At 38.3% G+C, this 21672-nt stretch overlaps 4 protein-coding genes across 4 annotated transcripts; 3 read left to right on the top strand and 1 right to left on the bottom strand.

The window, feature by feature from the left end:
* Positions 1-93: 93 nt before the first annotated feature.
* Positions 94-854, top strand: LOC9321857 (putative F-box only protein 9). Its single transcript, XM_002885745.2, has one exon. It carries the CDS (start codon positions 198-200, stop codon positions 852-854), a length of 657 nt encoding a protein of 218 aa, XP_002885791.1. The 5' UTR covers positions 94-197.
* Positions 855-8121: 7267 nt separating this feature from the next.
* LOC9321856 (nuclear pore complex protein NUP133) lies at positions 8122-13294 on the top strand. The gene is made up of 8 exons (XM_021030361.1): positions 8122-8489; positions 8582-8688; positions 8774-10579; positions 10812-11533; positions 11613-11765; positions 12021-12357; positions 12427-12494; positions 12595-13294. The coding sequence occupies exons 1-8, from the start codon at positions 8323-8325 to the stop codon at positions 13120-13122; spliced, it is 3888 nt and encodes a 1295-aa protein (XP_020886020.1). The 5' UTR covers positions 8122-8322; the 3' UTR covers positions 13123-13294.
* A 1154-nt stretch (positions 13295-14448) lies between these two features.
* On the top strand, positions 14449-15561 carry LOC9319749 (chlorophyll a-b binding protein 2.1, chloroplastic). Its single transcript, XM_002885743.2, has 2 exons — positions 14449-14738; positions 14816-15561. The coding sequence occupies exons 1-2, from the start codon at positions 14593-14595 to the stop codon at positions 15465-15467; spliced, it is 798 nt and encodes a 265-aa protein (XP_002885789.1). The 5' UTR covers positions 14449-14592; the 3' UTR covers positions 15468-15561.
* LOC9321855 (mitogen-activated protein kinase kinase kinase 3) lies at positions 15370-17112 on the bottom strand. The gene is given in 2 exon segments (XM_021030363.1): positions 15370-16284; positions 16287-17112. Coding segments are annotated over 2 exon segments (951 nt in total). The 5' UTR covers positions 16944-17112; the 3' UTR covers positions 15370-15990.
* Positions 17113-21672: the final 4560 nt, after the last annotated feature.

Raw genomic sequence — 21672 nt, 5'->3', positions numbered from 1 at the left:
TTGTTCTTGTCTTTTTTTTTTTTTTGGTCGGCTGCTTCTTTTCCCTTTTTAAAGTAAATTGGAATGAAAAACAAAAAAAAAAAAATCAAAACCCTAATTTATAAGATAAGATTGGTTCTCGGGGTAAACGTGAAAAAAAAACTCAAAACCCTAATTTATACTTACATGAGTCGCTTTCTTCTTTCACAAGAGAAACAATGATGATGTCCGATCTTCCCGCGGATTTGGTAGAGGAAATACTCTCAAGGGTCCCGGCTACATCTCTGAAACGGTTACGATCTACTTGCAAGCAATGGAACGCTTTATTTAAAAACAGAGGGTTAAAGGGTTCACTTAGCTTAAAAGATTTCCATTATAATTCTAAACAAGTCAAGATAGCCCGAGTTTTTCACTGCGATGGTTTATTGTTATGCATCACCAAGGATGATAGACTCGTGGTTTGGAACCCGTGTTTGGGAGAAAATAGGTGGATCCCACTCAGAACTGATTACAAGGGAATAACTATGTTTGCTCTAGGATACCAAAATAACAAATCTTGTCATAGCTACAAAATCTTGAGGTGGTGGAATTGTTATGAACCAACCCACCATGTTGTTGGGTTAGAAATCTATGAGTTTAGCTCTGATTCATGGAGAGTTTTTGATAAAGTCGATCTCGATTTCTATTTACAAACAAATTCTTGTGTGTCTTTGAAGGGAAATACTTACTGGCTTACTTTAGATCTTAGTGAAAAGTTCTTCCACAGTTTTGATTTTACAAGGGAGAGATTTAAACGTTTGTGTCTTCCACCAAATCCGAAATCGTGTTATACGGTTCTATCAGTTGTTAGAGAAAAACAGCTCTCAGTTTTGTGATGTGCGAAAATGTTCTTATGAGACCATGCATTACATAATAACCATAATTGGAGAGGACGATGAATATCACATAGAAATCCCTCATGAAGACCCTACATATTGGTCGGGGTCATTTATTTTCAATTACACTCCATATCAACAATCGTGAAACCTTCATTAAATGTAAAATATGATACAGAGAAAGCTTAAATACTAAGAGAGATAACCTACTATAAACATGATAGATAACCAAAGATAACCGCACTATATTCAATACTAAACCGGAGAGATATAATCTCTAATACGCCCCCGCAAGATGGAAGTATGACATCTTGGATTTGAAGATTTATGTGCTCAAAAAGACTTTTATGAGAAAGCAACAGTCTCATTTTCTTCCATGTAGAAAGCTCCATGAGTTTGTAGCCAAGTAACATCACAAACCAGCCATAGGAGTAGCAAGCCGTAGACAAGTAAAGGGCATCGTCACTTTTAACCCAAACATTCTCTTACCAAAACCATGTCCACAAAATAATTCTGCTACTAAAATCTTGAGGATGATGATTTTATAGAGGCCATAGCAATGATCCAAAGAGGAACCAATAGTTCTTAATTTCATAGTACCACCAGAATGTGATCCGAAATTGTAAACAATGGAGTCGGCTTGTCCGTTCTGTGAATCCCACTTACATAAGAAAGCTTGTCGTGAACAAGTGATGATTATATAAAGAATTGCAGAGTCTGTACATCAATCACAATGGCATGGAAACAAAACCAGCTATAGGAGGAGCTATCACTTGCAATCCTCCAAAGTTCAGCAAAAACTGGACAACAATGTCATAATCCATGGCGATTAGAAGTAGAAAGTCATAGCAAACTTCAAGAATGGTTGGTAATGTTGAGACCATTTCCAATGAAGAAGCTTTCTCGCTAACACGGCAAAACACAAGAAGATCAACCACAGATGCAGCTAGGTCGAAGCATCATGTATCAATCATCAATATAATAGTTCTGCCTAAACCGTTCTAACTGAAGCTCAACATCATCACCAACGAAGACAATTCCAGAATCTACAAATATCATTCCAGAAGCTAAATTCATACTGAGAAATGGCAGTATCCATGAACATATAACATCAAACATGAACCAGAGTATGAATGACTTTCCGGTGGTCACGTAAGAGATCCAAAAATGTAACCATTATACCAAATCATGTTGATTTAGCAGAATCATGAGCTGGAATGAGCATCAGCTGAGAAGATATCACCATTATACCAAATCTCAAACGCAGATCGACTGAAACTGATGAAATCAAGCTCAATCTAGAAGCTGAGATAGTCAAATCGAATAAGAGAAACTGAAATTGAGCAATTGAAGCTCAAATTGAGATATACGAAGCTCGCTTTTGACGAAACAGAGCTCGATTCGAAGATAATCACGATCAATATTGATGAATCAATCGTATGATAAAAGATCAATCTGATCCAGAAAAAATAGTCGAATGTGACAATGCGATCAACTTGATCGGAATGTAGACGAAGCAATGAAAACGATATAACAGAATCACGATCGATTTTGATGAAACGATCGGAAGAAAACAGATCAAGATCGAAGATTAATGATCAAGATCGATGATAACACGATCAATTATGATCGGAAAGAAGATGAACACGATCAACTTTGATCGGAAACAGAAATTGATTAAAGAAAAAAAAAATAACAACCGGAATCGAAACAAGATTAAGATTTCGCCGGTGAAGAAACAGATCGAAGAACAAAAAAAACGAAGAAACAGATCGGAGAAGACGATGGATTGATCGGAAAAATCAATTAGTCGGAGATATAAACCGATCAAGCGATAAGAAATCAAACGGAGGACCAAAATCTCAAAGAAAATCGAGTGACGAATTGAAAAAGAACAACAATGAAATCAGAGAATCGAATTAAGCGGAAGAAGTGAATGAAGGTTGGGATACCATATCAACAATCGTGAAACCTTCATTAAATGTAAAATATGATACAGAGAAAGCTTAAATACTAAGAGAGATAACCTACTATAAACATGATAGATAACCAAAGATAACCGCACTATATTCAATACTAAACCGGAGAGATATAATCTCTAATACGCCCCCGCAAGATGGAAGTATGACATCTTGGATTTGAAGATTTATGTGCTCAAAAAGACTTTTATGAGAAAGCAACAGTCTCATTTTCTTCCATGTAGAAAGACTTGACACCTTCATAAACTGGATTATAGAGAAATGAATCACATGTCGTCCTCTTCTTCAATAGCCATGAGAACTTGAGAGATCTTATTTGCAGTGAGTGGCTTGAATCCAAGATGAGCTTGATAAAACTGTTAAGTATCACAAGTGAAGAATACTGCTCAAAGAACCTTGAAGTCTCCATGAGTTTGTAGCCAAGTAACATCACAAACCAGCCATAGGAGTAGCAAGCCGTAGACAAGTAAAGGGCATCGTCACTTTTAACCCAAACATTCTCTTACCAAAACCATGTCCACAAAATAATTCTGCTACTAAAATCTTGAGGATGATGATTTTATAGAGGCCATAGCAATGATCCAAAGAGGAACCAATTGTTCTTAATTTCATAGTACCACCAGAATGTGATCCGAAATTGTAAACAATGGAGTCGGCTTGTCCGTTCTGTGAATCCCACTTACATAAGAAAGCTTGTCGTGAACAAGTGATGATTATATAAAGAATTGCAGAGTCTGTACATCAATCACAATGGCATGGAAACAAAACCAGCTATAGGAGGAGCTATCACTTGCAATCCTCCAAAGTTCAGCAAAAACTGGACAACAATGTCATAATCCATGGCGATTAGAAGTAGAAAGTCATAGCAAACTTCAAGAATGGTTGGTAATGTTGAGACCATTTCCAATGAAGAAGCTTTCTCGCTAACACGGCAAAACACAAGAAGATCAACCACAGATGCAGCTAGGTCGAAGCATCATGTATCAATCATCAATATAATAGTTCTGCCTAAACCGTTCTAACTGAAGCTCAACATCATCACCAACGAAGACAATTCCAGAATCTACAAATATCATTCCAGAAGCTAAATTCATACTGAGAAATGGCAGTATCCATGAACATATAACATCAAACATGAACCAGAGTATGAATGACTTTCCGGTGGTCACGTAAGAGATCCAAAAATGTAACCATTATACCAAATCATGTTGATTTAGCAGAATCATGAGCTGGAATGAGCATCAGCTGAGAAGATATCACCATTATACCAAATCTCAAACGCAGATCGACTGAAACTGATGAAATCAAGCTCAATCTAGAAGCTGAGATAGTCAAATCGAATAAGAGAAACTGAAATTGAGCAATTGAAGCTCAAATTGAGATATACGAAGCTCGCTTTTGACGAAACAGAGCTCGATTCGAAGATAATCACGATCAATATTGATGAATCAATCGTATGATAAAAGATCAATCTGATCCAGAAAAAATAGTCGAATGTGACAATGCGATCAACTTGATCGGAATGTAGACGAAGCAATGAAAACGATATAACAGAATCACGATCGATTTTGATGAAACGATCGGAAGAAAACAGATCAAGATCGAAGATTAATGATCAAGATCGATGATAACACGATCAATTATGATCGGAAAGAAGATGAACACGATCAACTTTGATCGGAAACAGAAATTGATTAAAGAAAAAAAAAATAACAACCGGAATCGAAACAAGATTAAGATTTCGCCGGTGAAGAAACAGATCGAAGAACAAAAAAAACGAAGAAACAGATCGGAGAAGACGATGGATTGATCGGAAAAATCAATTAGTCGGAGATATAAACCGATCAAGCGATAAGAAATCAAACGGAGGACCAAAATCTCAAAGAAAATCGAGTGACGAATTGAAAAAGAACAAAAATGAAATCAGAGAATCGAATTAAGCGGAAGAAGTGAATGAAGGTTGGGATACCATATCAACAATCGTGAAACCTTCATTAAATGTAAAATATGATACAGAGAAAGCTTAAATACTAAGAGAGATAACCTACTATAAACATGATAGATAACCAAAGATAACCGCACTATATTCAATACTAAACCGGAGAGATATAATCTCTAATACGCCCCCGCAAGATGGAAGTATGACATCTTGGATTTGAAGATTTATGTGCTCAAAAAGACTTTTATGAGAAAGCAACAGTCTCATTTTCTTCCATGTAGAAAGCTCCATGAGTTTGTAGCCAAGTAACATCACAAACCAGCCATAGGAGTAGCAAGCCGTAGACAAGTAAAGGGCATCGTCACTTTTAACCCAAACATTCTCTTACCAAAACCATGTCCACAAAATAATTCTGCTACTAAAATCTTGAGGATGATGATTTTATAGAGGCCATAGCAATGATCCAAAGAGGAACCAATTGTTCTTAATTTCATAGTACCACCAGAATGTGATCCGAAATTGTAAACAATGGAGTCGGCTTGTCCGTTCTGTGAATCCCACTTACATAAGAAAGCTTGTCGTGAACAAGTGATGATTATATAAAGAATTGCAGAGTCTGTACATCAATCACAATGGCATGGAAACAAAACCAGCTATAGGAGGAGCTATCACTTGCAATCCTCCAAAGTTCAGCAAAAACTGGACAACAATGTCATAATCCATGGCGATTAGAAGTAGAAAGTCATAGCAAACTTCAAGAATGGTTGGTAATGTTGAGACCATTTCCAATGAAGAAGCTTTCTCGCTAACACGGCAAAACACAAGAAGATCAACCACAGATGCAGCTAGGTCGAAGCATCATGTATCAATCATCAATATAATAGTTCTGCCTAAACCGTTCTAACTGAAGCTCAACATCATCACCAACGAAGACAATTCCAGAATCTACAAATATCATTCCAGAAGCTAAATTCATACTGAGAAATGGCAGTATCCATGAACATATAACATCAAACATGAACCAGAGTATGAATGACTTTCCGGTGGTCACGTAAGAGATCCAAAAATGTAACCATTATACCAAATCATGTTGATTTAGCAGAATCATGAGCTGGAATGAGCATCAGCTGAGAAGATATCACCATTATACCAAATCTCAAACGCAGATCGACTGAAACTGATGAAATCAAGCTCAATCTAGAAGCTGAGATAGTCAAATCGAATAAGAGAAACTGAAATTGAGCAATTGAAGCTCAAATTGAGATATACGAAGCTCGCTTTTGACGAAACAGAGCTCGATTCGAAGATAATCACGATCAATATTGATGAATCAATCGTATGATAAAAGATCAATCTGATCCAGAAAAAATAGTCGAATGTGACAATGCGATCAACTTGATCGGAATGTAGACGAAGCAATGAAAACGATATAACAGAATCACGATCGATTTTGATGAAACGATCGGAAGAAAACAGATCAAGATCGAAGATTAATGATCAAGATCGATGATAACACGATCAATTATGATCGGAAAGAAGATGAACACGATCAACTTTGATCGGAAACAGAAATTGATTAAAGAAAAAAAAAATAACAACCGGAATCGAAACAAGATTAAGATTTCGCCGGTGAAGAAACAGATCGAAGAACAAAAAAAACGAAGAAACAGATCGGAGAAGACGATGGATTGATCGGAAAAATCAATTAGTCGGAGATATAAACCGATCAAGCGATAAGAAATCAAACGGAGGACCAAAATCTCAAAGAAAATCGAGTGACGAATTGAAAAAGAACAACAATGAAATCAGAGAATCGAATTAAGCGGAAGAAGTGAATGAAGGTTGGGATACCATATCAACAATCGTGAAACCTTCATTAAATGTAAAATATGATACAGAGAAAGCTTAAATACTAAGAGAGATAACCTACTATAAACATGATAGATAACCAAAGATAACCGCACTATATTCAATACTAAACCGGAGAGATATAATCTCTAATACTCCAAGTTTGGTTCAAATCGAGCGGGAACATAGTAACCATTATTAGAGAGGATGATGGATGAGAAAGCAACAGTCTCATTTTCTTCCATGTAGAAAGACTTGACACCTTCATAAACTGGATTATAGAGAAATGTTACTCTTTATGATTTCTTTTTTCTTTGCATTACATTCATGTTTTTTTTTTTTAACTATAACAACAACCAGCTTGTAAAATTTTTGAACTCTAAAACTAAAACACATATTGATATAATATGAGACAAAGCACATGAAATGTAGTTTCATGGACCAGCAGATTTGCGGTTACGCAAGGCGGGCCAAAGACGCTATTGATTTGTTTTTCCAGAATATTGAGAAGTCACAAGTCACAATGGTGCTTGAGAAGATACTTAAAAATCAGAGAATCTGTTTATCCCTTTACAACAGAGAACCAGAGACTGAAATAGTTTTGTCCTCCTTGAATTTATAAAGCTTCTTCAGCTCTAGTTGCTTTTTCCTATACTTAATTTTCTTTTTTTGGAGTTAAAATTTCTGGTTTTATATAACTTTAACGATTACATAGAATATAGTTTAATGTGCCACAACGACAAATGAACTCCAGGATGAACAAGCCCGGTACAAGAACAATAAAAGAAAGCAAAAGAACAAAAGAATTAGAGAGAGGTGCTCCGAAAACCAAAGTTTGAGCAGGTCTTGAAACTTCGGGATGAGTCTTCTAGCAGAGCAAGTGTTTCGGATACTTCTATCAAGTAGAGGGAATAGACTTTCAACCAGAGTACGGATCCCAGTATAGATTCGAGCATTTCTTTCATGCCATAATGTGTAGATCGCTGCATGAGCCGCAATATGCCTTAAAGTGTCCATCGGAGCTTCATTAGTTGGTGATTTGAGCCAGCCAAGAAAACGATCCCAAGTGCTAAATCCCGAGAATATATACTTCAGCTTGGCCATGCACCATCTCCATAGATCATAACTGTATGGACATCTTAGGAAGAGATGATCTCTTGTTTCAAAGTAAATTTCACACAAGTAACAAGTATCATCCTCCACAATTCCCCGGTTTCTTAGCCTAGATAAAGTTGGCATTCTATCAAGGCAACATAGCCACATGGTGAGAGTGTTTGGGGATCGAACCTGTAAACCATACTTGCCTGTGCCAAGGAACCTCTTGTTGTGGTGGCATGTATAGTTTCCAAGTCTTTGAGAAGATAAACTGCTCTTGGGGAACCTTACAGTATTGGTTAAATACAAATTACAAATTACAAATTAATGATTAAACAATCAATTTCTTCGATATATACAGTATCGATATCTTCACTATTCACATGGGCCGACAACAACAGAGCCCAAAGAATAAAAATTTCTATTACCCAACAAAATCGTAAACCAAACCGATCGTGAAATCTCAAACCCGATTTTGGCTAAACCAAATTGACATCATCGCCGAATCTTTCACCTTCTCCGATTCAAAAATTTTCTCGTACTCACTTTCTTCACCTTCTTCACATAAACCCTAAACCCCTTTTTCTCTCTCTCTTCCTGGGTTAAAATGTTCTCTCCATTGACGAAGAGAGCTAAGCAAAGCTCACGCAATCGAGTCGCTCCACCGGATTCTCCAGTAACTCCGGCAACTCAAAATCGGAACAATTTCATCTCAGATCGTCCCGCCACTGGAACTCCTGCTCCTTGGGCTCCTCGTTTATCTGTTCTCGCTAGGTATTGTATTCTCTCTGTGACGAATTTCGCTTACATTTCTACCTTTGAGTCATTCGATTTGGTGTATTGATTAATCTGTTCATGGTTGTTAGAGTTTCTCCTGGGAACAATGGTGAAAGAGGAGATGATTCAGATCAATTAAAGCCTGTATTCGTTGGAGAGTTTCCTCAATTGTTGCGAGATGAACAAAGTTATCCTGGTTAGTATTCTTTAGATTAGATAGAAGTAGAACGTTTTCTTTGAGGAGTGTACTTAGAGAGTTTTTGATTATTATTCTTCTACAGGTGATGCTTGTGTATCTGGTGGAATGGATAAAGAAACGTGTCTTTCTTGGTTTATTACTGGAAGTAAACTTTTTGTATGGAGTCATTTGACGACGTTACCGTCGAGAAAATGTGTTGTTCTTGAACTTCCTGTTGGTGTTTTGGTTAATGAAGAGTCTGGTAGTGGTTTACAAGATGGGAAAAGTTGGTTGATTAGTGTTGTGTCTTGGGATACTTCTGCTGGTGCAGCTACGAGGGCTGCTCGCTCTCGTAGTCCTGTTGGTGTTGTTATGTGTAACAGAAAAACTCGAGCTGTTGTGTATTGGTCAGACATCTTTTCTGGTCAGGAAGCTGCCCCTGTTACTAGTCTTGGATCTTCGGATGAAAGTGTTGTGTATAGTTCACCTGTAGGTAGAAAAAGCTCAGCATTTAACAAGCGACAAAGCAATGGGATTAGAAGCAGTAGAGCTGAATATAGCAATCTCAATTCTTTGATTACTACTGCAGTTGCTACGGCTGAGCGCCTTTGTATTGCTATTGCTTGCAGTTCTAATGGTGAGCTATGGCAATTTACCTGTAGCCCTACAGGCGTTAAAAGTAATCAAGTGCAGTTGAACATCAGCTCTTCCTCTGTAAGTGAGGGGTATCCAAGGTCCTTGATCTGGCGGTTTTCGCAAGGATTGGCAAGAGAGTCGTGTTGGGAATTTTTTATGTTGACAGATTGTGACATACATTGTTTTACTATTGAACCTTATCCTGATCTGACTGTTTCAAAAGTCTGGCAACATGAGATTGTTGGCACTGATGGTGATTCTGGTATCAAGAAAGATATAGCAAGTCAAAAGCAAATTTGGCCTCTAGATTTGCAGGTAGATCAGGGTAAAGTGATTACAGTTCTTGTTGCCACTATCTGCATGGACCGCGCCAGCAGTTCTAGCTATACACAATATTCGCTTTTAACCTTGCAACAGAAATCTGAGATGAGATTTGCTGATGGGAGAGAGGAAAAGGTTCTGGAGAAACAAGCTCCAATCCAAGTCATAATCCCGAAAGCAAGAGTGGAAGATAAAGACTTCTTATTCTCTATGAAACTTAGAGTTGGTGGTAGGCCCCCAGGGTCAGCTATAATTCTTTCAGGTGATGGAACAGCTACAGTTTGCTACTGTCATGGAAGTTCTACACGGCTCTATAAGTTTGATTTACCTTATGATGCTGGCAAGGTCTTGGATGCTTCAGTTCTTTCCTCAACTGATGAACATGAATATGGTGCATGGACTGTGCTAACTGAGAAAGCAGGAGTGTGGGCAATACCAGAGAAAGCAGTTGTGCTTGGTGGAGTCGAACCTCCAGAGAGAAGTCTGTCACGCAAAAATAGCTCCAATGAGAGGTCTACACGAGATGAGACAAGGATAACACCATATGGCATTGATAGAACTGCCGGGAAGGAGAATTCTGACATACAGAATAGTGGAGACAAAGGAAACCCTAAAATGGGATTCACTCGTCAAACAGCCCGTGAGGAGGAATCAGAAGCTTTGCTTGGCCAGCTCTTTGAGGGTTTTCTGTTATCTGGGAAAGTTGATGGATCCTTGGAGAAGCTTAGTCAATCTGGTGCATTTGATAGAGATGGAGAAACCAATGTTTTTGCTCGCAAAAGCAAATCTATAGTCGACACATTAGCTAAGCATTGGACAACAACTAGAGGGGCTGAGATAGTAGCTATGACTGTTATATCTTCACAATTGGTTGAGAAACAACAGAAGCATGAGAATTTTCTACACTTTCTTGCTCTATCGAAATGCCATGAGGAGCTGTGTTCTAAACAGAGTATTCACTTTTATCTCTCACTGGTTTTTTCTTCTTACTGTAGCATGATTCTACTACATTATTGCATACTTAGTCAAAACCAGAATTTTAATGCTTGAAGATGAATCTCTAATTCATAAGTAATTTCTCCCCCAACTGGATAGTAGTTTATAAAAAGGACTTCGTGAATTGTTAAATTATTCTGGTTGGCATAAAAATGGACCTCTGAGCTAATGCATCTCTTTTATGGCAGGACATTCTTTGCAAATAATTCTGGAAAATGGTGAAAAACTTGCTGCCATGATTCAACTCCGGGAACTGCAGAATATGATTAACCAGAACCGCTCAGCTAGATTTGGCTCGCCGCAGGCTGGCTCAGAGGATCAAGTTTCATGTGCCCTTTGGGATCTTATTCAATTTGTAGGGGAGAGAGCCCGGCGAAATACAGTTCTTTTGATGGACAGAGATAATGCTGAAGTTTTCTACAGCAAGGTATCTGAACTTGAGGAAGTGTTTTATTGTCTGAACAGGCAACTAGAATACATAATCAGAGCTGACCAACCACTGGGAACTCAAGTGCAGAGAGCCTGCGAACTCTCAAATGCATGTGTTACAATTCTTCAGACTGCCTTAGATTACAAAAATGAGCATCAAATGTGGTATCCACCACTTGAAGGTTTAATACCTTGGCACTGTCAGCCTGTTGTATGTAATGGACTGTGGTGCATTGCGTCCTTTATGCTTCATCTGTTAACTGAGGCATCTAGGATTGACATCTCTGCTAAATCAGATATATACATGCATCTCGAAGTGCTTACTGAAGTTTTACTTGAGGCCTGTGCCGGTTCTACCTTTGCAAAATTGGAGAGGGAAGAGGAGAACAAAGGTTTGCTTAGTGAGTACTGGACTCGGCGGGATACTATTTTTGACTCTCTGTATCAACAAGCGAAAGAGTTTATGGAAGCAGAAATCCAGGTTAGCACTTCTTTGCATGTGGTGCACTGCATATCATTTTTGTATTAAATCACACCATGATTTGGTTTTGTATCTGTAGGGCATCAGAGAAAGAACTGAAACGACAGATGAAGATATCTTCAGAAACCGTTGTTCAAATTTGATTTCCATTGCAAAGCGACATGCAGGCTATAAAATTATGTGGAAGATATGTTATGATCTTAATGATACAGGACTGCTCAGAAACCTGATGGTATGTGTGCTCAGGTTTCTTCTTTCCCTGTTCCTCTAGTAATCTCAAACGCATTAGATTTCTTCTAGTTGTTTTGCTATACTCTTGAGTCTTGAGATTGCACAGCAAGACAATTTGTTGTCTGATTTTTGTGTTTGGCAGCTTTTGGACATCTTTCACTCTTGTTTAGCGCTAGAATCAATCATTCCTTCCTTTACCTTGTCTTACTTCTTTTCTGTGTTCCTGCTTAGTTAATACCCTTAAATTCATGTGCAGCACGAAGGTGTGGGACCGCAAGGAGGGTTCAGTTACTTTGTGTTCCAGGAACTCTATGATATGAAACAGTTCTCTAAGCTTCTACGGCTTGGGGAAGAATTCCAGGACGAGCTATTGATATTTCTAAAGCGCCATTCTGATCTGCTGTGGCTTCATCAGGTGTTTCTTCATCAGTTCTCATCTGCTTCTGACACTCTTCATACATTGGCTCTAGCACAAGATGAAGAGTCTATGACAACTAATGAAGAAAGAACCGTGCCAGAACCTGAAGATGCACAACCAACATTCGCAGACCGCAAGCGGTTTCTGAACCTTTCAAAGATAGCCTATGTGGCAGGTATAATAGTTGATTTTCCTTGGTTTTTTGTCATTCTTTCTGAAATTCATGATAATTATCGCATTGCAGACAAGGATGCTGATTCCGAATCGAAAGTGAAGCGCATTGAAGCTGATCTCAACTTACTGAAGCTGCAGGTAGATTCTCAGCTGTGTTAATATTTATCCTGTATAGCACGATGGTAAAATCAGCTTTGTAAATACTCTCTATAACCGGTGAAACCGTAATATCTGGCAGGAAGAAATAACAAAAGCTTTGCCAAATGGAGAAGCAAGAAACCGGCTGTTCCGACCAGAGGAGCTCATTGAAATCTGTCTCAATATCCAGGGCCGATGGACGGCTATAAAGGCTTTCGAGGTGTTTGCATGGACGAGCGGTTCATTCTGTGATAATCATAAGAGTCTCTTAGAAGAATGCTGGAGAAATGCTGCGGATCAAGACGACTGGGACAGGCTCCATCAAGCCTCTACTAATGAAGGTTGGAGCGAGAAAGAAACATTACAGAATCTAAGGAACACAGCCCTTTTCCAGGCTTCCAAAAGATGTTACGGACCAACCCGAATCAACTCTTTTGATGGAGATTTTGCACAAGTCCTTCCCCTGAGACGAGAGAACCCTGAGGATTCAACTTCTTCCGTAGAGGACGTGTTGATGAGCCACAAAGATTTCGCTGAGGCGGGGAAACTTATGCTAACCGCAATCATGCTGGGTTGTGTAGAAGAAGAGGGTATTGTAGCAGAAGAGTTCGCATCTCCAATGGAGTAGTTAAATTTTCTTTTTTAAGTAAAATTGACAATGTAAATGGTTTTTAGTTGAAGACTGCATTGCACCTTTACTTTATGAGTTACTTATTTGGACTGAGATGTTTGTAAGATTTTGAGTTTCACTGAAACCTTGTTTGGTAAATGAACATGTGGCCAATGTTTCCCTCGGACAATGTTAAATCCGGTCAAACAATGTTTATAAATTATAAGACCTGAGCTAAACCTTTCGGCCAAACCAGTCAAACGACAGCACAGAACCATGGCCGATCTAGGTTATTTAAAAACCAATTTGTCCCAAACCAAAAGATAACCGCTAACTGTTTCAATTCTCAAAACAAATTGAACGATTTTGTGGCTTAGAAAGTTTTGGAGTTCATTTGGTAAATGACTAAATGACAATGAAGTGATATATTAGGACATAAAATGGGGTGCTCTTAGAGCACCTCCATTGGTCAAAAAATGGGGTGTTTTTAAAATATAAAAATAATAAAAGATGAGAAAAAAGAAGAAGATATGTCTTTGAACAGTAGAATTTGTGTATGAGAAAAAAGAAGAAGATATGTCTTTGAACAGTAGAATTTGTGTCTCTGTAAAGACATTTTAGATCCAAAAAAAGTAGGATGTCTTTAAACATTAATATTAATTTATGTTTGAGACACTTATTGAAGGATAACCAATAAAGTTGGTCAAATGGTACTGTCAAAAATATTGGACCTAACCTTTTTTTTTAAGATTAAAACCCCAATACTGTATCAAACCAACCCATTGTTTTATACTACTCCATATGTCTCAAATTATAGGATATTTTAGCATTTTTTTCTTGTTCCATTTTATAAGATTTTCCCAGATTTCTATGCATATTTATGTTTATTTAGTATGTTATGACCATTTAAATTATGCAGTCTTTTTTTCTATTGGCTGAATTCCTATAAAAAAATTAAACATTAATTATTTCTTAATCTTGTGTTTTTACACAAAACATCTAATAAATTGGGACAGAGGGAGTGATATTTTTCCTTTAAATACTGTAGACCCAAAAATTTGCTGAAAAAAACATAGATCCAAAAATTGAATAACCGAACCAAACATAAATTATGTAAAAAGTAAAAATCAGTACTAACCACGGTTTAAAATAAAAGATAAAGAAACACAATCCAAGCAAGATATGAGATATCATCATCACAAAGAATCCAATAAAAAATCAGAGTCTCTCATTTGAAACCACAAGATCTTCAACTGCCAGATGGCACCACCACAGCCATTACCAATCTCTTATAGGACCAAGGAAATCTCAAAAATCTCAATTAAACTGTTTCAACCAATCAGAACTCACTGACGTGTACATTTGGTAATCCCCTAACATGAACACCTTCTCTGTTATAAAACACAATTGGTTTCACCATCTCACCATAACTCAACACTCTCTCTTATCTCCTTTCCTTTCATTGTAGTTTAAGAAAAGATTACGATAATGGCAACATCAGCTATCCAGCAATCCTCCTTCGCCGGCCAAACGGCCCTCAAGCCCTCCAACGACCTCCTCCGCAAGGCTGGTGTTTCCGGTGGTGGCCGTGTGACCATGCGTCGTACCGTCAAGTCTACTCCTCAAAGCATCTGGTACCAAATCCACTCTTTCTCCCTCTAACTTAATCTATCCTTAGATCTGTCTAATCACCAAATTCATGTTGTAACAGGTATGGACCAGACCGTCCCAAGTACTTGGGTCCATTCTCGGAGAACACACCGTCGTACTTAACCGGAGAATACCCCGGAGACTACGGCTGGGACACCGCTGGACTCTCGGCTGACCCGGAGACATTCGCTAAGAACCGTGAGCTTGAAGTAATCCACAGCAGATGGGCTATGTTGGGTGCTCTTGGATGCACATTCCCTGAGATTCTCTCCAAGAACGGTGTTAAATTCGGAGAAGCCGTGTGGTTCAAGGCAGGTTCTCAGATCTTCTCAGAAGGAGGTCTTGATTACCTTGGAAACCCTAACTTGATCCACGCGCAAAGCATCTTAGCCATCTGGGCTGTTCAAGTTGTGCTCATGGGTTTCATTGAAGGTTACAGAATCGGAGGTGGACCACTCGGAGAAGGGCTTGACCCACTTTACCCAGGAGGTGCGTTTGACCCATTGAACTTGGCAGAGGATCCAGAGGCCTTCTCTGAGCTGAAGGTGAAGGAGCTCAAGAACGGTCGTCTTGCCATGTTCTCTATGTTTGGATTCTTTGTCCAAGCCATTGTTACTGGTAAAGGTCCCATTGAGAACTTGTTTGATCATTTGGCTGATCCTGTGGCTAACAACGCCTGGTCTTACGCTACTAACTTTGTCCCCGGAAAGTAATTATCTTATGTATTTGCTTCATAATCTCTGTGCTTTGTAAACTCGTGAATGTGTAATATTAATGTTTTATGTGAATTTGGTTTGGTTTTTTTTATTCATTGCACATTTGGGTTTGGAAAGTGCCAAAATCACATGACAGGTTCATGTAATATCTTAGTAAAATTATCTGGACCATACAAAACAAATGTGCAAATGAGTGGTTGACAAAATTTGTGTAAAATAAATACAGCTAAAATCGATTAAATACAATTGCAAGTTCAACATTTCAAACCGTGATGAACAATTGTACTTTTATATAAAGTTAGCTAAAAAGCATTTTGATCTTCGGATATATATGGATATTGTATAGTTGAAACTTGAATTCTTTAGAGAACAGTACAAAGAACCGCAACATTTGCAACCAAGACCAGAGTGGGGTAATAGCCCTCCTTTAGAGAACAGTACAAAGAAAAATAAAGAGCAAAATTAGGTCTCCTGCAGGGTCTAGCTAGACTCATCGACTTTTCAATTATATTCCACGAGTCTATTCACCACTAATACACCTAAGTTGCGAAAACCTGAGCTCAATTTTCTCCAACTCTAGTGCTATATCATTAGAATTCTCATTCTTCATCACGAGAGGCTCTATGATCTTATTAACATCTCCACGCAAGAAGCAATGCCTCAACAATGTGAAAGCGTTTTTTCTCTTGTCAGTCTCCGCCGCAAAACAACTCATCACAAAGAGTTTTGCATCACAAGGAATATCTTTCGGAATCAATGGCATGTAACCTTTCTTGAGATCTTCCAAGTCATAGTTTTTATCCCACCATGGTCTCTATTCCCAGTGTACATCTCCAACACCACACATCCTAACGACCATAAATCCAAACCTCTCCTTGTCTCGCCCGTAGAAATGGATTCCGGCGACATATATATCGGTGTTCCCGCAAAAGGATGACTAGGAAGCCACCAGTTGTTATCTCCCTCTCTTTTGGACAACCCGAAATCAGAAATCTTTAACTCGAAACTCGGGAAAACGAGGATGTTTTCGGGTTTGAGATCGCAGTGAACATAGCCGTGTCCATGAATAACTGCTAAACCCTCAAGAATCATACGCGTAAACCTTCTGATCAAAGGATCAGGCAATTTCATTTCCTTGAATCTGCTCATAAAATTTCTCAAGCTTCCTCCAGATGCGTACTCCATGTGAATCTTGAACTCTACGTCACCGTCGTCGGTGATTCTCTCTTCTACTTTGGTCCCATAGCATTGGACGATTCTTGAACATCCTTTGAATTCGGACAAGATCTGAAACTCTTTGTAGAGAGTGTCAGCGTGAATGATGTTGGAGGTTTTCACGGCGGCGTAAAGCGTTTCACCGTCGCGGCGTCCATTGTACTTGATGAGACTCACCGAACCGGACGAACCTTTTCCGAGAACCTTGTTGAGTTCTAACTCTGCCCTCAACTTTGGAACAGACAGATCAATTCTCATAATTACTTCGCCACCAAGCTTAGCAAAACCCTAGGTGAAAATGAAATCTAAGAATTTGGGGAAGTCTTAGCTAATATATTAAATAAATAAAAAGGGTATAATTTCAATATAAAATGAGTAGTATTCAAATTACTATAATACTTAGTGTAATTTTCAAATTTCTTATATAATTTAGTATATTAATAAAAATCTCCCTTAATTAATTTACACCAAAAAGGAAAATAAAATCTGGAAATGTTATAAACCATATGGATGGACTCCATAACCGGCCCATGGCCCATTAGGGTTTTACCTTATTCTATGTATCCTGCTATTATCATTGTATATATATCCTTTATTCTATTAATGAGAGGACACAGTTCACAACACGTTATCAGCACGATAGCCTTTCACCCTAAAAATTAAAAATTCCGAAACCCTAAATCTCTCTCACAAAAACCAAAACCAAAACTCTAGCCGTCTCTGCAAACAAAATTCTAAACTCTATCGAGATAAGTTTTCTGTTCATATTTGTTTCTGCACGAATTTTGCACGGATTATCTGTTATCAATCCTGTCTGTATTTCTGCACGAACTTTGCACAGATGATCTGTTATCTATTCTGTCTGTAGTTTTGCACGAATTTTGCACGGATTATATGTTATCAATTTTGTCTGTATTTCTGCACGAATTTTGCACAGATTATCTGTTGTTAATTCTGTCTGTAGTTTTGCACGAATTTTGCACGGATTATATGTTATCAATTTTATCTGTATTTCTGCATGAATTTTGCACAGATTATCTGTTGTCAATTATGTCTGTAGATTTGCACAAATTTTGCATGGATTATTTATTATAAATCCTGTCTATATTTTGTACGATTTATGCACGGATTATATGTTATTGATTCTGAACTGTTTTATGCAGTATATTACAGAAACCCTATTTTTTTTCTTTTTACTAATGTAATAGCCATGTTTCCATGAGCAAAATTTTGAGTTTCTCAGGAATCAGGATTATATATATTGAGATTTTGTACGAGGTCCCAACCAGCTAAGAGACATAACTGTTTCCAATCTCCGTATCAGATCTCGGGTCTCTGTTTCAGTTCTCTAATTAAGATAAGTGCTATTTATTTATTATGCTTTATATACATGATCCAATTAAAGTTTGATAAGATAAAATTTGCATGAAAATTGGCACATGTGATTTGATTTATGATTGGAGAATTAATTGAGAAGTTAGTGAATGGAAAGATGTTTAATGGCATGATAGATTGAATGTTTTAATATAAACCCTAGGTTAAACCGAAAGTAAACCGAAACCCTAAATCCTAGGTTAAACCGGTTTAATAAACCCTAAGTCACGGTTTAAGATCAAGCTTCCTATAAATGGAAAGTTTCCAGAAATAGAAAGTTCCATATAAAGAAAGTTTACAGAAATAGAAAGTTTCGTAAAATAGCAAGTTTCCCAAAATAAAAGGTTTCCTAAAATAGCAAGTTTCCCAAAATGGAAAGTTACCAAAATAGGAAACTCCTTCATAAGGAAATATTCCAAAACCCTAAAGTACACGTTTGTTTAGGATTTCTTTCTAGATGAGAAATAGAAAGTTTCCATAAATGGAAAGTTCCATATAAGGAAAGATTCCATAAATAGAAAGTTCCATACATAAAACCAAAACCCTAGAAAAAACCCTAGTACTATAAATCGCGGATGCTAAAACCCTAAAACTTAACCGCGAAATCATAATATCCTAATCTAGTATGATCCGATTGTTTGGTTGTTTTTTGTTGCATACTAGATCAATCTTCTAGGGTTGATTTCATCCATATATATATAACATGATTGTGTAGAAAACACTTGCTGAAGACAAGCATGGCTCGGTCTTAAATACCGCATGACTTGGTCTAACCGATTACATGAGTTCTCATTTAACTCTATATATTATAGATGTCAGAAATCAACTATTATGAATACACGGCACTCAATGCCTCTTGTGACAATTATTTACAATGGGCTTTGGACACTGAGATTATCCTAAAGGAAAAAGGGGCTTGGTGAATCTATTGTGGAAGAAAACAATGTCACCAGAAGAGAAAGATATAAGGCGATTACTAACATACGCCATCACCTCAATGAGAGTCTCAAAATCAGTACCTCACTATTAAGAATCCTCTGGACCTCAGGACGGTGCTATTACCCAAAAGCCCGATTCGATCGAAAGAATCTCAGATTCCAGGAATTCAAATCCATGAATGAGTATAACTCAGCACTATTTAAAATAGTGTCAATACTGAGATTCCGTGATGAGGAAGTTACTGAGAATGACTTGCTAGAGAAAGCATTCTCGACCTTTCACACAAACAATATATTGCCTCAGCAACAATATCGTGAAAAAGGTTTTTACCACATATGCAAGTCTAAACTCTTGTTTTTGGGGAGGACTCCTCTGTAGAGAGTGCTAAGGAGTGAGGCTTTGGAGAAACCGTGATGAGAACATTGATTCTGATATGCTACTTGCTGAGCAAAACAATGAGTTATAAATAGTGAAATGAGACCTCCTGGTCCTACCCCATTATCAGAAGCCCGTTGGGCTGAAGAGCCTAAAGAGCCTAAAGAGACTAAAGAGTCTAACCACGTCCAAAGAGATAAGTATCATGGCCACAGTCATGGTAAATGGAATGAACGTGGTAGAAGTGGAAAATATAATTTATATGATCAAGGAAACCATTCATATGGTTAAGGCCACCGACCCGACTTTGGTCGTAATCGAGGTAGGCCACGGTATACCCAAACCACAACACTCAAATAAACTTGTTTGCCACTGATGAGTAATGGGGAAACCATTGGACTAAGACGTGCAGGACACCTAAGCATCTCGTTGATCTCTATCAAGAGAGTTTGAAAAGAATCAAGAAGCTCATTTAGTTCATCACGATGGTGAAGAAGATTTCGACCATGAGATAGATGATTATGAGAATTCAATAAACGAAATATCTAAAGACATGGTTCATTAGCCAAATTGCGGGTATAGCTAAATTTAGTGAAGGCTAAGGGCAGGCCCATGGCAGGCCCATATTCCCAAGGGCACGCATCCTCAGATGCTTCATATTCACCTAGCTCAAGGGGGCTTGTTGAGTTTCAAAGAAATGTGTTTGAATGGTTTTCACATTGAAACTAAGGGTGAAGGGAACAAAGGATTCCCATATATTACTAAGAGCACCCAAGACCATGAGAAGGTCTTAGAGACTATACCCGCGTCATAGATCTTTACTATGCCAAGGTCAATATGATAAAGGCTAATAAAGTAAACAAATAAGGGTTTACTGAGAAATTCACTAATGGCATGACCGGCTTGGCCAGCCCGGTTCGAATATGATGCGTAAATTAATTCAAAGTTCTAAAGGGCACACCCTTAAAGAAAACCGAGTTTCCCCTAAGCACCACACGTGCATAGCCTGTTCACAAGGGAAGCTTATCACTCGACCTTCACCAGTCAAAGTGTCTAAAGAGACCTTACATTTTCTAGAACGACTTCAAGGAGACATATGTGGTCCGATCCATCCACCTTGTGGAACATTTCGGTACTTCATGGTTTTAATCGATGCATCGACCCGCTGGTCGCATGTTTGCCTATTGTCTTCTAGGAACCAAGCGTTTGTTAGGTTATTGGCCCAAATGATCAGATTGCGAGCCCATTTTCCAGATTTTCCTCTTAAGACCATACGTTTAGATAATGCTGGTGAATTCACTTCCCAAGCATTTAATGACTATTGTATGGCCATGGGGGTAAGTGTGGAACATCCTGTGGCACATGTCCATACACAGAACGGATTAGCTGAATCCCTCATTAAACGAAATCAACTAATTGCTCGACCATTACTCATGAGGTCGCAGCTTCCGGTCTCAGCTTGGGGACATGCAGTTTTACACGCTGTTGAATTAATACGCATTCGGCCATTTAGTGAACATAGATATTCCCCATCCCAATTGCTAACGGGTCATGAGCCAGACGTTTCCCATCTAAAGACATTTGGGTGTGTCACCTATTTACCCATAGCACCACCACAGAGAGCAAATGATGGGACCTCAAAAGGGGATGGGAATATACGTTAAAAATGATTCTCCCACCATCATTAAGTATCTCGAGCCAAAGGCCACATACAAGGATTGTCATCTCAATGAATCCGTTTTCCCAACACTGGGTGGAGAGACTAACAAGCTGGTCAAAGAACTTACATGGAATCAAACATCCTTCACATGGCAAGATCCTCGGACTCCATCAGAGATCCAAAAGACTATATATCTGCAAAAGCTAGCTAAAACAGTTGCCAAGATTCCTATAATGACCCAAAGAGAGTAACAAAATCGTACATACCAGCTTGTAATGCACCAGTACGTATTGATGTTCACAAGGAACACAATCAAGTTGCTACAACACGTAAGAAACGTGGTAGACCTAAAAGGTTCCAAAGACAAGAACCCTCGGAAATCAAAGAAAGGTGCAAGGGAAACCGAGAAGGTTCAAGAAACCATAGACATAGCCAGCTAATAGACATAACCCTAAGGTACAATCAATGAGGTTTGGGACGCCAAACCTCAAGGTCCTGAAGGTGTAAAGAGATATCTATAAACTATATCATGTCTAGAATACAATGGAACCGAAAAGATGTCGACATCAATGATAAAATATTTGCGTACAAGGTAGCAACTGAAATGAATGAGGATCAGGAGCCCACGTCTATACTAGA

Source organism: Arabidopsis lyrata, assembly GCF_000004255.2.
Source record: "Arabidopsis lyrata subsp. lyrata unplaced genomic scaffold ARALYscaffold_3, whole genome shotgun sequence".
Lineage (NCBI taxonomy): Eukaryota > Viridiplantae > Streptophyta > Magnoliopsida > Brassicales > Brassicaceae > Arabidopsis > Arabidopsis lyrata.
Note: the sequence above shows the minus strand (reverse complement) of the source record. Positions and strands in the feature narration are given on the sequence as shown.

What these genes read in the sequence shown, in the direction of transcription:
- LOC9321857 (XM_002885745.2), top strand. Translation starts at nt 198, where the DNA reads ATGATGATGTCCGATCTTCCCGCGGATTTGGTAGAGGAAATACTCTCA.
- LOC9321856 (XM_021030361.1), top strand. Translation starts at nt 8,323, where the DNA reads ATGTTCTCTCCATTGACGAAGAGAGCTAAGCAAAGCTCACGCAATCGA. An exon ending in GACTGCTCAGAAACCTGATG is followed by an intron (nt 11,766 to 12,020) that starts GTATGTGTGCTC and finishes ATTCATGTGCAG; the next exon opens with CACGAAGGTGTGGGACCGCA. An exon ending in TCAACTTACTGAAGCTGCAG is followed by an intron (nt 12,495 to 12,594) that starts GTAGATTCTCAG and finishes AATATCTGGCAG; the next exon opens with GAAGAAATAACAAAAGCTTT.
- LOC9319749 (XM_002885743.2), top strand. Translation starts at nt 14,593, where the DNA reads ATGGCAACATCAGCTATCCAGCAATCCTCCTTCGCCGGCCAAACGGCC. An exon ending in TCTACTCCTCAAAGCATCTG is followed by an intron (nt 14,739 to 14,815) that starts GTACCAAATCCA and finishes ATGTTGTAACAG; the next exon opens with GTATGGACCAGACCGTCCCA.